The following is a 13,933-nucleotide window of genomic DNA, read 5'->3' as shown; positions in this document are numbered from 1 at the left end:
TCCGCCAGAAAAAGCAGGATCTCCCAGTGGCCACACGTTTTAATTCCACATCCCATTCCCATTCTGATATGTCTATCCATGGCCTCCTCTACTGTCAAAATGAATCCAAACTCAGGTTGGAGGAACAACACCTTATATACCGGCTGGGTAGCCTCCAACCTGATGGCATGAACATTGACTTCTCTAACTTCTGTTAATGCCCCTCCTCCCCTTCTTACCCCATCCCTGACATATTTACCGGTAGTTTTTTGCCTGTTCTCCATCTCCCTCTGGTGCTTTCCCCCCCCCCCCCCCCCGCCTCCTTTCTTTCTCCCAAGGCCTCCTGTCCCATGATCCTTTCCCTTCTCCAGCTCGGTATCACTTTTGTCAATCACCTTTCCAGCTCTTAGCTTCATCCCACCCCCTCCGGTCTTCTATCATTTCGCATTTCCCCCTCCCCCACTACTTTCAAGTCTCTTACTATCTTTCCTTTCAGTTAGTCCTGACAAAGGGTCTCGGCCCGAAACGTCAACAGTGCTTCTCCTTATAGATGCTGCCTGGCCTGCTGTGTTCCACCAGCATTTTGTGTGTGTTGTTTGAATTTCCAGCATCTGCAGATTTCCTCGTGTTTGCTATTTATAGGCCTCCTTCATTTTCAGCTGTTCAAATAGCTTTGTGATGGATATCACTGAGGATGGATATATTTTTACAGTGAAGTTAAACCAGATTGATTTTGGAAATTATATATCTATCTATCTGTCTTGAGGCCTTTGGATAATCTGCATATTATCAAGGCAATGATTGGTGGATTTTTATTTGATACTAATTAAGGTGGGTTGCCACGTGGAGATTCGTCTCTAGCAAAGGTGGCGTAAGTGCTCCTTCCCTCCGGTATCCTGTAGGTCACTCTTCGGTAAGGTGTAGCAGCTGCTTAGCACCCCGCCCTCCCCAGATCAGGGTCAGCTGAAGCCATGGGAACAGGTGGTGGATTGTTGTATGAGCAGCTGGTGCATATCACAAGTCTTGGTTATGTGACCACTGATGCCAGGCAGACAATCTCTGAAGAATATTGATAATGGTTGGGATAACCCATCTTGTAAAGACACTGCCCAGAAGAAGCCAATGGCAATCAGTCTATAGAATTTTCCAAGAATAATCATGGTTATAAGACTGGTATCACCCATGTCCTACGACATGACAGATAATGAATGAACAAACTAAGATGAAGAAGGTGGATAGATACTTTATTGATCCCAAAGGAAATTACAGTGTCACAGTAGCATTACAAGTGCACAGATATTCAAATATTAGAGAAGTAAGAAAGAATAAAAAAAAAGTTACCTTAAAAATAAAACAGCTTAAATAAAGGTTAGAGGTAAACAGAGGTTATTAACAGTCTAACAGGAGGGGGAACATCACTTCCCTGACTCTAGGTTGACTCATGATAGAGTGTATTGGCCGAGGGCAAGAATGACCCTCTTTGGAGCAGTACAGCTGTCTTAGTCTATTACTGAAAGTGCTCCTCTGTTCAGCCATGGTGGCATGCATGTAAGAAAAGTTGACCAGAATTACCAGGATTTTCGTAGGGTCCTTTCTTCTACCACAGCCTCCAGTGTGTCCAATTTGATTCCTATAACAGAGCCAGCCTTTCAGATCAGTTTATTGAACCTGTCGGTATCACACCATGGATGCCATTGCCGCAGCACATCACCACATAGATGATTGTACTGGTGACAACAGACTGGTAGATGATGTTGAAGGAGAGGCCTGCACACTCCAAAAGACCTCTGTCTCCTCAGGAAGTAGGGGCAATTCTGGCTCTTCTTATACACAGCCTCTGTGTTGGTGCTGCACTCAAGTCTGTCGTTCAGGTGCACTCCCAGAAAGATGAGGGAAAAGATTAACCAAGATATTTAATGATGTAGCAAGGCACAATGGAAATGTACTTGTACTTCATAAAAATTCCTGTAGAGTGATTTTGTCCTTGTGTCAACCTGAAATTATTAACCTGCTCAGTTGAGGAAAAACACCAAAGTCACGAAATTACCTCTGAAACAGTTTTTATTCAGAGAGGAGTTCGTAGCCCCACACACTTCAGGCATAAGGTAGCCAACTCCCAATTTGTCGGTTTACAAAGGTAATACTTATACCCAAGAGCAGGGTACTACATTCGCAAATATGGTTACCGATTCAAATCCGTCAACTGATTGGCTATTGCATAGCTAAGCACGCGAAATACTCGGAATAAGCATAGACGCAAGTGTTATACTTGGAATGGGTATGGATGCAAGCAAAACACTCGAAATAGGTATATAGCTCAAAATACTTTGCCAAACACATTGTCTTTTGGTTGCAAGGTTCCTCTTCTTTGTGGTGGCCACATGCTGTCTGGCACCTAAATTTAGCTACCTCTTCCCTGTTCTCCTACACTTACCCCTCGCCCACCCCTTCTACACGTACCCGTTACCCTCTTCACATTTTCACTTGGGGCCTTGATATCCAACAGGAAAAAAATTCCAAAATGTCTTGGATTAGTGCATGGTCTTATGGGGTAGAAAAGTAGAAAATATAACACTACTCGTAAAGGACGCTAGACAGCAAGAAGCTACAAGCCAGTCAGATTTATATCTGTTGCAGAGGAAAATATACGAAATGTATTACAGGTTCCCCCATAATCCAAAGGTAGAGCGTTCCTATGAATCTGTTTGTAATCCGAAATGTGGTAAAGCGAAGAAGCAATTACCATTAATTTATATGGGAAAATTTTTTGAGCATTCCCAGACCCAATAAATAACCTACCAAATCAAAGCAAATAACACATAAAACCTAAAATAACACTAACATATAGTAAAAGCAGGAATGATATAATAAATTTACACCCTATATAAAGTAGAAATATTGTAGGTATTATATCTACAATATAATGTAGGTAGTTTCACTTATTAAACTCGGGAAGGCAGCGAACCAAAATTGATTTGGAGAAAAAAATCGGCACATATACATATGCATAGGCACGTACACGCATGCACAAACAACTGCCCGCACAAGGCTTCACAGTCATTGTAGTATATCTCGGGGTAAACACACGTATAAAGCGGGTTTTTTCGGTAAAAGCGAAAATCCTCTTTGGTTAGCGAAAACAGGTACTAATGTAAATCTTTCTTAACAGCGAGTTGTCGTAAATCGAACGTTCGAAAAGTGGGGGCTGTATTTAAGTATATTACAGCATAGAAAACCTTTTCAATTACTTAAACAGTGGTCCATATGCACCTACAAATGCTTTAAATTTTTAATTTCAGGTTTGAAGGGCAAGGAAGGACGTCAAGCAGCCAGAAATAGTGATTATGCAATACCAAAGTTTAAACACCTACAGAAGCTTCTGCTTGTCCATGGACATTTGTACTACATCCGGATCGCACAACTTGTGCAGTATTTCTTCTACAAGGTTTGCCATTTAGGACAGGATATACACGTGAATGCATGGTTTATTGTTCTATTTTGCGTGTTTTCTCTCCACAGATTTCTGTTTTTTGTTTCCTGGAGTCAGAGTATCATCACAGACTACAATTAGACCAATTAGACCAGGTGTTCCCAACCTAGGATCCATTACTTAATGTTATTAGTCCATGGCATAAAAAAGGTTTGGAACCCTGCTTTGGACAAATGGCCACACTGAGTAAACAATCAGTATTGACAGATCTCAAGATTCAAGATCGTTTAATGTGATTTCCAGTCTACAAGTGAAAAGGAGAAAAAATAATTGTTATTCCAGATCCGATGCAGCACAAAAATATACACAATAACATAAAGAACACAATAATAGAAAAAAAATACACAGTAAATAGAAATACATATATGAAATAGCTTATAGATTGGTTGTACATGCATAAAGTGACATTTGCCGCAAGAGTGTCTGTACATAAGGTGACTGACAGGAAATGATAAAGTGCTGTTGGGGAGACTGTAGGGGTGGGTTAGTGGGTGGAGGTGTTGATCAGCTTTACTGCTTGGGGAAAGTAACTGTTTTTTAGTCTGGTTGTCCTAGAGTGGATGCTATGCAGCCTCCAAGCTGATGGGAATCTCTGAGCAAGTTAGGTGGGATCCTTCATGATGTTACTGGCCCATTTCCAGCACCTTTCTGTATATCAGTAGTGCTAGAGCCAGGTTTGTTCTTGCTTTTGTCCAACAGAGAAGCAAGCGTGTTTTAAAATCTGTTGCAAAAAGAATTCATTGAGGTGGAAATGGACTGCCACTGTTTTTGTTGTGACCTTGGTTGTCTGCACTGATAGTTTGCAAATTTCACCATATAATTCAACAATATTAAACAGATCAGTATATGTCTAATATCAAGCAGATCAGTATATATCTAAGCATCACACATAAAATGCTGAAGGAACTCAGCTGGTCAGGCAGCATCTACAGAAATCAATAGATAGTTGATGTTTCGGGCCAAAACCCTTCATCAGGACTGAAGTGTTGACTGTTTATACAATTACATAGATGCTGCCTGACCTGAGTTCCACCCTGCATTTTAGACCATGAGACATAGGAGCAGAATTGGGCTATTCAGCCCATCAAGTCTGCTCCACCATTCCATCATAGCTGATCCTGGGTCCCACTGAACCCCATACATTTGCCTTCTCGCCATGTCGTTCGATGCCCTGACCGATCAGGAAATTATCAACTTCTTTAAGTACACTCACGGAATTGGTCTCCACCACAGTTTGTGGCAGTGCATTCCATAGATTCATTAATCTGGCTAAAAAAGTCCTCCTTACCTCTGTTCTAAAAAGTCACCCCTCAATTTTGAGGCTGTTTTACCAAAATCCATTGTCGTACATTTCCCAGTATTCCATCTGCCACTTTGTTGCCCATTCTTCCACTTTGTCTTAAATCCTGCTAAAATACATTGCTTCATCAGCACTACGTACCCTTCCATCTATCTTTGTAATATCTACAAACTTTGCCACAAAGCCATCAATTCCATTATCTAATTCATTGACAAACAATTTGAAAAGTAACGGTCCCAATACTGACTCCTGAGGAATACCACTAATCATTGGCAGCCAACCAGAAAAGGCCCCCTTTATTCCCACATGCTGCCTCTTGCCTGTCAGCCATTCCTCTATATATGCCAGTATCTTTCCTGTAATACCTCAGGATTTTATCTTGTTAAGCCGCCTCTTGTGGTACCTTATCAAATGCTTTCTGAAGATCCAAGTATATTACATCCACAGTTCCTCTCCTTTGTCCACCCCACTTGTTACTTACTTGAAAAACTCCAGCGGCTTTGTCAGGCAAGATTTCCCTTTACAGAAACCATGCTGACTTTGACTTATTTTATCATTAGTCTCAAAGTACCCCAAAATCCTTTCCTTAATGATAGACTCCAGCACTTTTCCAGCCACTGAGGTTAGGCTAATCAGCCTTTAATTTCCTTTCTTTTCCCTTTCTCCCTTTGCAATTTTCCAGTCCTCCAGGACCATGCCAGAATCAAGTGATTCTTGAAAGATCATGACCAATGTATCCGTTGTCTCTTCAGCAACCTCTCTCTACACCCTGGGATGTAGTCCATCTGGTCCAGGTGGCTATCCACCTTAAGACCTTCCAGTTTGCCTAGCACTTTTTTCTTTGTAATAGCAATGGCACTCACTCCTGCTCCCTTACACAGACCTCTGGCACACTTAGTGTCTTCCACAGTGAAGACTGAAGCAAAGTATCCATTAAGTTAATCTGCCATATCTTTGTTCCCCCTTACTATCTCACCAACATCATTTTCCGGTGGTTCAATGCCAACTTCTCACTCCTTTTTACTCTTTATATAACTGAAAAAAAACTTTTTAGTATCCTGCTTTATATTATTGGCTAATTTGCCCTCGTATTTCATCTTTTTCTTTATAGCTTTTATAGTTGCCTTTTGTTAGATTTTAAAAGCTTCCCAATCATCCAACTGCCCGTTTTGTGTGTGTTGCACTGATTTCCAATATCTGCTGAATCTTACGTTTATGTCTAAGCGTGGATTATTAGAAGAAATGAGGATTTTTTTTGGATGCTTGCCTCCCTTGAAACGTTTGTAGCATTCAGAGAAGGCAGGAGAATGGAGTTGAGAGGGAATGACCAAATGGCATAGCAGACTTGATGGGCTATATGGCCCAGTTCTGCTCTTATAGATTAGCTACAATGTTAGAGAATTGAGCAGCCTTTAGGAGCAGCATACCCTGTGTGTTGCTAATTTTTATGATAAGTTTTGCAGTGGAGCTGGGTAATTGACGTGTTCTGTCTTCAAGTATATCTAACATCTAGAATTCTCTTGCTGAGGTACTTGCACTGTATTACTCAAAGCCCAGCAGCTGATGGAAAGATTCTGAAAAGATAGTTGAGCCAGTTAGTTACTCAATTGTACCCTGCTTTGTTCTCCCAATTGTTCTTGTGGCTTTTCCTGTTAATTTTCTGACCATTATATTAAAAGCAGAGGTCATGGCAGTGGTGTCATTTATAATGGTTATCACCTATGGCGGAGATATTTATCTGCATTTATCAGCCTTGACTTAGATGTTCAATAGAAATGACAGATTGATTGACTTGAAGCTCACAAATTTGGCTGCAGGTTTGAACCTGATTTCTGTGTTACTAATTCCAATGGATCAGCCAGATAATGAGAAGGCACTCAAATACTTAGTGATTTATTTTTAATCTAAGACATTGAAGCATGTTGAAATAGATTTATCTTGACACCATTTGAGTGTTTGGCTCTCACTGCCTTATCTTTGCACCAAAACATTTTGTAAAAGTACAAGTGAATGTTTGTGTTCCAGTTAATTGCAGCAACATGACACTTCTTAAATAGATATGGGCTTACAGCTCCGTTCGTAGTGAGACCTAAATTCTGAGAGTATTATAGCTGAGCTTATTCTCTTATCCTATTACCTTCGTAATTTGTAAGTTATATTCAGACCCCACCACCCATATCATCAGGAAGAAGGTACAGGAGCCTTAGGATCCACTCCACTAGTGTCAGGAATAGTTATTACCCCTCAACCATCAGGCGCTTGAACCAGAAGGGATTAACGTCATTCAACTTCACTCACCCCAATGCCCAGAATAGAAAGAGCTATAGAAAGTGGTAGATACCAACCAACTCCATCACAGGAAAAGCCCTCCCCACCATTGATCACATTTACATGGAGTGTTGACACAGTAAAGCAGCATCCATTGTCAAGGATCCCCACTATCCAGGCCATGATCTCTTCTTGCTACTGCCATCAGGAAGGAAGAACAGCAGCAGTAGGTCCCACACCACTAGATTCGGGAAAGCTATTATCCTTCAACCAGAGGGAATAGCTTCACCCTCCTCGACACTGAACTGATTTCACAACAAATGGACTTAATATGTATTATTTATTTGTTATTTTATTGTTTGTATTTGGAAATTGCCTGTTTGCCCATTTTGTGTGCAATTTTTTTTATTGATTCTATTGTGTTTTTTTGTATTTTCTGTGAATACCTGGAAGAAAGTGAATATGTTACATACAGTGGCATGCAAAAGTTTGGGCACCCCTGGCCAAAATCTCTGTTACTGTGAATAAGTAAGTGAGTAAAAGATGACCTGATTTCCAAAAGGCATAAAGTTAAAGATGACACATTTCTTTAATATTTTAAACAAGATTACTTTTTTATTTCCATCTTTTACAGTTTCAAAATAACAAAAAAGGAAAAGGGCCCAAAGCAAAAGTTTGGGCACCCTGCATGGTCAGTACTTAGGAACACCCCCTTTGGCAAGTAATTTTGCTTAAAATATTAAAGAAATGTGTCATCTTTCACTTTATGCCTTTTGGAAATCAGGTCATCTTTTACTTGCTTAGCTATTCACAGTAACAGAAATTTTGACCAGGGTGCTCAAAATTTTGCATGCCACTCTATATCTACTTTGATAATAAATTTACTTTGAACTTTGTAATAGTGCCATTGGTCTGCCTTCCTCCCTTCTTGAGTGGAGTGACATTTGTAATCTTCCAGTCCTCCGGGACCATGCCAGAATTAAGTGATCCTTGAAAGATCATGACTAATCTATCCGTTATCTTTTCTGCAACCTCTCTCAGACCTAGCACTTCTTCCTTTGTAATAGCAATGGCCCCACACTCCTGCTCCCGAACACTCACAGACCTCTGGCACACTTCAGCGTCTTCCGCAGTGAAGACTGATGTAAAAATACCCATTAAGTTCATCTGCCATTTTTTGTTCCCCATTACTACCTCACCAGCATCATTTTCCAGTGGTTCAATATCAACTCTCACCTCCCTTTTACTCTTTATATAACTAAAAAAAAGCTTGGACAGAGTAGATGTGGAGAGTATGTTTCCTATGGTGGAGGAGTCTAGGACAAGAGAGCTTTCAGGATAATAGAGGGCATCCATTTAAAACAGAAGTGCAGACAATAGGTCAATGGTAGACGCAATCTCACTGGCTGTCCACACGGCTTTAGACCACCTAGACAACATAAACACCTACGTCAGCATGATGTTCATCGACTACAGCTCCCCATTTAATACCATCCTTCCCACAACCCTGATTGAGAAGTTGCAGAACCTGGACCTCTGTATCTCCCTCTGCAATTGAATCTTCGACTTCCTAGCTATAAGAACACAGTCTTTGCGGATTGGTGATACCATATCCTCCTCGCTGACGATCAACACTAGCGCACCTCAGGGGTGTGTGCTTAGCCCACTGCTCTACTCTCAGTATGGCTAGTGGCATAGCTGAAATACCATCTATAAATTTGCTGACGATATAACCATTGTTGGTAGAATCTCAAGTGGTGACAAGAGGACATACAAGAGTGAGATATGCCAACTAGTGGAATGGTGCTGCAGCAACAACCTGGCACTCAACATTAGTAAGATGAAAGAGTTGATTGTGGACTTACAGAAGGGTAGGACGAAGGAGCACATACCAATCCTTACAGAGGAATCAGAAGTAGAGAGAGTGAGCAGCTTCAAGTTCCTCGGTTTCAAGATCTTTGAGTATCTAACCTGGTCCCAACATATCGATGTAGTTATGAAGAAGGCAAGACAGCGGCTATAAGCATTCTGACAGGCTGCGTCACTGTTTGGTATTGGGGGTGGGGGCTACTGCACAGGACCAAAAGAAGCTGCAGAAGGTTATAAGTCTAGTCAGCTCCATCTTGGGCACTAGCCTACAAAGTACTCAGGCCATCTTCAGGGAGCGGTATTGAGAAAGGCAGCGTCCATTATTAAGGACCTCCAGCACCCAGGGCATGCCCTTTTCTCTCTGTTACCATCAGGTAGGAGATACAGAAGCCTGAAAGCACACACTCAGCAATTCAGGAACAGCTTCTTCCCCTCTGCCATCCGATTCCTAAATAGACATTGAAGCTTTGGACACTACCTCACTTTTTTAAATATACAGTATTTCTGTTTTTGCACATTCTTTTAAATATATTCAATGTATGTAATTGATTTATTTGTTTATTTATTATGTTTTATTAATTATATTTTTTCTCTGCTAGATTATATATTACATTGAACTGCTACTGCTAAATTAACAAATTTCACATCACATGCCAGTGATAATAAACCTGATTCTGATTATCCAGAAGGTGCTGAATTTGTGGAATTTGTTGCCACAGGCAGCTGTGGAGGCCGGGTCATTGGGTATATTTAAGGCAGAGCTTGATAGGTTCTTGATTGGACATGCCATCAAAAGGCTGGGGGGTGGGGCTGAGGAAGGAAGCAAGAAAGGATCAGCCATGATTGAATGGCACAACAGACTCAATGGGCTAAATGGCCTAATTCTGCTCATATGACTAATAAGAGGCTACCCCATTTAACCGATGATCCAGTTAACTGGAATCCACAGTGGTGTGTAAAGTGAATGTTTTGGATAAGGAGAATCGAGAAGCAGGGTTAAACGGGACTGGACTCACAACGCTTTGAAAAGTTGTGATATAAAATTGAATGGTAACCACTTACTGCAGATTACAGATCCATTATGGTACTGTTGGTCTGGAGATTGGGTGGGAGGAGAATAGAGGAAAAGTGTAGGTTGGGGGAAGGAACGTAATGTAAGAAAGAAAGCAAAAATAAAATCATTAAAAGTTACCACCTTATCAGCTTACTCATGAATTTGTTAATCCAAAGTGAACACACTATTGGTGCAGTATACAATGATCCCTTCTGAAGTTAATTCAGTTAAATTGCTCATTCCCAGGAACACACATTACATGCTAAGTAAAATACCAACATATGTGTTTTAATTTTCATCATTACTAATACTGAAAGGTCTTTGTGTTACTGTGAGTGGGCTGAAATAAACAATTGTCTGTAGTGAGATGCTGAAGATGTTCTATAGGTCAGTTGTGGAGAGCGCCCTCTTCTTTGTGGTGGCGTGTTGGGGAGGAAGCATTAAGAAGAGGGACACCTCACGTCTTAATAAGCTGGTAAGGAAGGCGGGCTCTGTCATGGGCAAAGTACTGGAGAGTTTAACATCGGTAGCTGAGCGAAGGGCGCTGAGTAGGCTACGGTCAATTATGGATAACTCTGAACATCCTCTACATAGCACCATCCAGAGACAGAGAAGCAGTTTCAGTGACAGGTTACTATCGATGCAGTGCTCCTCAGACAGGATGAAGAGGTCAATACTCCCCAATGCCATTAGGCTTTACAATTCAACCGCCAGGACTTAAGAACTTTTTAAAAGCTATTATTAATGCTTTTGAGATAGTGATTTAGATGCATATCATATTTTTTACTGAGTTAAGTATTGTATGTAATTAGTTTTGCTACAACAAGTGTATGGGACATTGGAAAAAAGTTGAATTTCCCCATGGGGATGAATAAAGTATCTATCTATCTATCTAAAGGTGCTAAGCAAAACCTTCAAGGTTGTGATATCAGGATTGCTACCCTTGCTACATGCTAGTGAACCCAGAAATATGAAGATTATGCAATTTAACATGTGGCTAAGAAGTTGGTGTAAGAGGGAGGGCATAAAATTTTTGGATCATTGGGCTGTATTCCAGGGAAGGTGGGACCTGTACAGAAGAGATGGTTAGCATCTGAACTGGAAGAGGACTAATATCCCCTTTAAAAGTCTAATTTAAGAGACTATTAGACAGGTAAATGGAGGAATTTAAGGTGGGGGTTATATGGGAGGCAGGGTTTAAGGGTCGGCATAACATTATGGGCCAAAGGGCCTGTACTATTCTATGTTCTATCCTAGCAGGATGGTTTGCCAATGCTGCATGGTGGGGTTTAAACTCAAGTTGCAGGAGGATGGGAGCCAGACTGCCAGATCAGTTAGTGGAAGGTTGTGGAGGCAGATGTTCGTAAGACCCCATACAAAGTCAAGAATCAAAAGGTAGAGTATGGGGCAACTAGTGACACCTACTCAACCATACTCAACCTTTCGATTCCTGACTTTGTATGAGCTGCATATATTTCAATGCAAGAAGTATCCTAGGAAAGGCAGGTGAATTCAGGGCATAGAATTATGGTATTGTAGCCATTAGTGAGACTTGGTTCCAGGAGGAGCAGGACTGGCAATTCATTATTCTGGAGTTCCATTATTTTATACGTGACACAGCAGGAGTGATTAAAGGAAGGGAAAATACCACGGCAGCGTTCAGTACTGACTGGAGAACTCATCTAGTGAAGCATTATGGGTGGAGCTGAGGAATAAGAAAGGTATGACCATGTTAATGGGACTATATTACAGACCAACAAACAGTCCCCAGGAATTAGATTGCATATTGTTACAAGAAACATAAGGTTGATATAGAAGGTGATTTTAACTTTCCATGTATTGACTGGGACTCCCATTCTATAAAAGGACTAGATGGGATAGAGTTTGTCAAATGTGTTCAGGAAAGTTTCCTTAGTCAGTACATTGAAGTCCGATGAGAGAGTTTGCGATGCTTGATCTGCTGTTCAGGATTGAGACAGAGCAGGTGACAGAAATTTATGTAGGGGAAATTTATCCAGTGATCATTATGTGATTAGTTTCAAAGTAAATACAGGTTGTCCCCGAGTTACGAACGTCCGACTTACGGACAACTCGTACTTACAAACCGAGGAAGGAGAACGCCGTCCGCCATTTTAAGTCAGATCATGACGCCATCTGCCTTTTTAAGTCGGATTGCGATGCCGTCCGCCATTTTAAGTCAGATCACGACGCCATCTGCCTTTTTAAGTCGGATTGCGACGCCGTCCGCCATTTTAAGTCAGATCATGACGCCATCTGCCTTTTTAAGTCGGAGTGCGACGCTGTCCACCATTTTAAGTCGGATCACTACGCCGTCCGCCATTTTAAGTCGTTGCCATTGACACTGTGTTGAGTGTTTAACTTTGTATTTGGCTTAAATTTTTCTTAGTAAGATTCACCCTGACTCCACCCCCCCCCCCCCCCCCCCCCCAATTCCGGTCAGCTGGTGGCGCAGTGAAATCAGCGCCAGGCTGGAGAACAGAGGTTCCAGAGTTCGATTTAGTGACAGACCGCTCCTGTGCCGGGTTGATGTCGATCCAGTGACTCCCATACCATCCGTGCCGGGTTGATGTCAAGCTTGCAACTCGACTTCGTAAAAAAAAACACTGCCACCTCCAGTTTAAATTCCTACACGGAATATTGTGGAGGATCAAATACCCAAACCCAGCACAGCCCCCACTTGTCCCATTTAACCTGTCTCAGTGCGGTGGAGTTTAGGACCCGGGGAATTCAGTGCGGTGGTCCTTAGGACCTGGCAGACCTCAGGAGCCGGCAAAGCTCAGGACCCACCGCCTGCAGTGTTTCTGTTCCATTGACGGGATGCGATCGCGATTGAAAATAAAGTGGAAATAATAAAGCGTTTGGAAAGAGATGAAACGCCATCGGTCATTGGAAAAGCGTTAGGCTACAGACGGTCAATGATCGGAACAATTTTAAAGGATAACGGATAAAGTGAGAATAATGGAGCGTGTGAAAGGCCCTGCCCAGATGAAAGCTACAATTATTACTAAGCAACACAGTGGTTTAATTATTGGAATACAATCATTTCTTAAGTGTTTTATATGCATAGAAAGGTAAAATATATACTATATACTAAGACAAACATTTGACTAACTGACGCTAAATAATACCAGATGTACTTGTTCCGACTTACGTACAAATCCGAAAGACGGACTCAGGAACGGAACTCGTACGTAACCCGGGGACTGCCTGTATGCAAAAAGATGGATCTGGTTTGTGGGTTGAGATTCTGAATTGAAGAAAGAACATTTTTGATGGCATCGGAAAGGATCTGGCAAGTGTGGATTGGGACAGGCAGTTCTTTGGTAAAGTAGTACATGGTAAGTGGGAGGACATCAAAAGTTAAAATTTTGAAAGTACAAAGCTTCCATCTGCCTGTCAGAATAAAAACATAACAAGTGTAGGGAACCTTGGTTTTTAAGAGATATTGAAGTCCTGGTTTAAAAAAAAGGTGCATAGCAGGTAGGAACAAATGAGGTGCTTATGGTGTATAGGAAATGCAAGAAACACTTAAGGAAATCGGGAGGGCTGAAAGAAAGCATGAGGTTGCCCTAGCAGACAAGGAGAAGGAGAATCCTATGGGATTCTGCAGCTATATTAAGAGCAAAAAGAATTGTAAGGGATGAAATTGGACCTCTGGAAGTTCAGAATGGTAATCCATGTGTAGAGCCAAAAGAGATGGAGATCTATAATTAATTTTGTTTGCATCTGTATTTACTCGGGAGATGGACAGAGAGTCTATAGAAGTGAGGCAAAGCAGCATCCATTTCTTGGACCCTGTACAGAGTACAAAGGAGGGGTAATCGGTAGGCAAATCCCCAGGGTATGACAAGATATTCCCTCGGACCTTGCAGGAGGCAATTGCAGAAATTGCCAGATGCTAGCATAGATATTTAAATCGTCCTTGGCAACAGGTGTGGTGCTGGGGGATTGG

At 41.5% G+C, this 13,933-nt stretch overlaps 1 protein-coding gene across 9 annotated transcripts in view; it reads left to right on the top strand.

Moving 5' to 3' along the window:
* Positions 1-13,933, top strand: part of atp11c (ATPase phospholipid transporting 11C) — a 198,870-nt gene that overhangs the window by 140,919 nt on the left and 44,018 nt on the right. For all 9 annotated transcript variants that reach the window (XM_073057768.1, XM_073057764.1, XM_073057765.1 and 6 more), the window contains one exon: positions 3,279-3,424. In XM_073057768.1, the coding sequence (XP_072913869.1) occupies positions 3,279-3,424 (146 nt within the window). The remainder of the gene's footprint in view (positions 1-3,278; positions 3,425-13,933) is intronic.

The sequence above is a fragment of the Hemitrygon akajei genome, chromosome 10 (assembly GCF_048418815.1).
Source record: "Hemitrygon akajei chromosome 10, sHemAka1.3, whole genome shotgun sequence".
NCBI classification, from domain to species: Eukaryota; Metazoa; Chordata; class Chondrichthyes; order Myliobatiformes; family Dasyatidae; genus Hemitrygon; species Hemitrygon akajei.
This window is presented reverse-complemented; position numbering and strand designations above follow the sequence as displayed.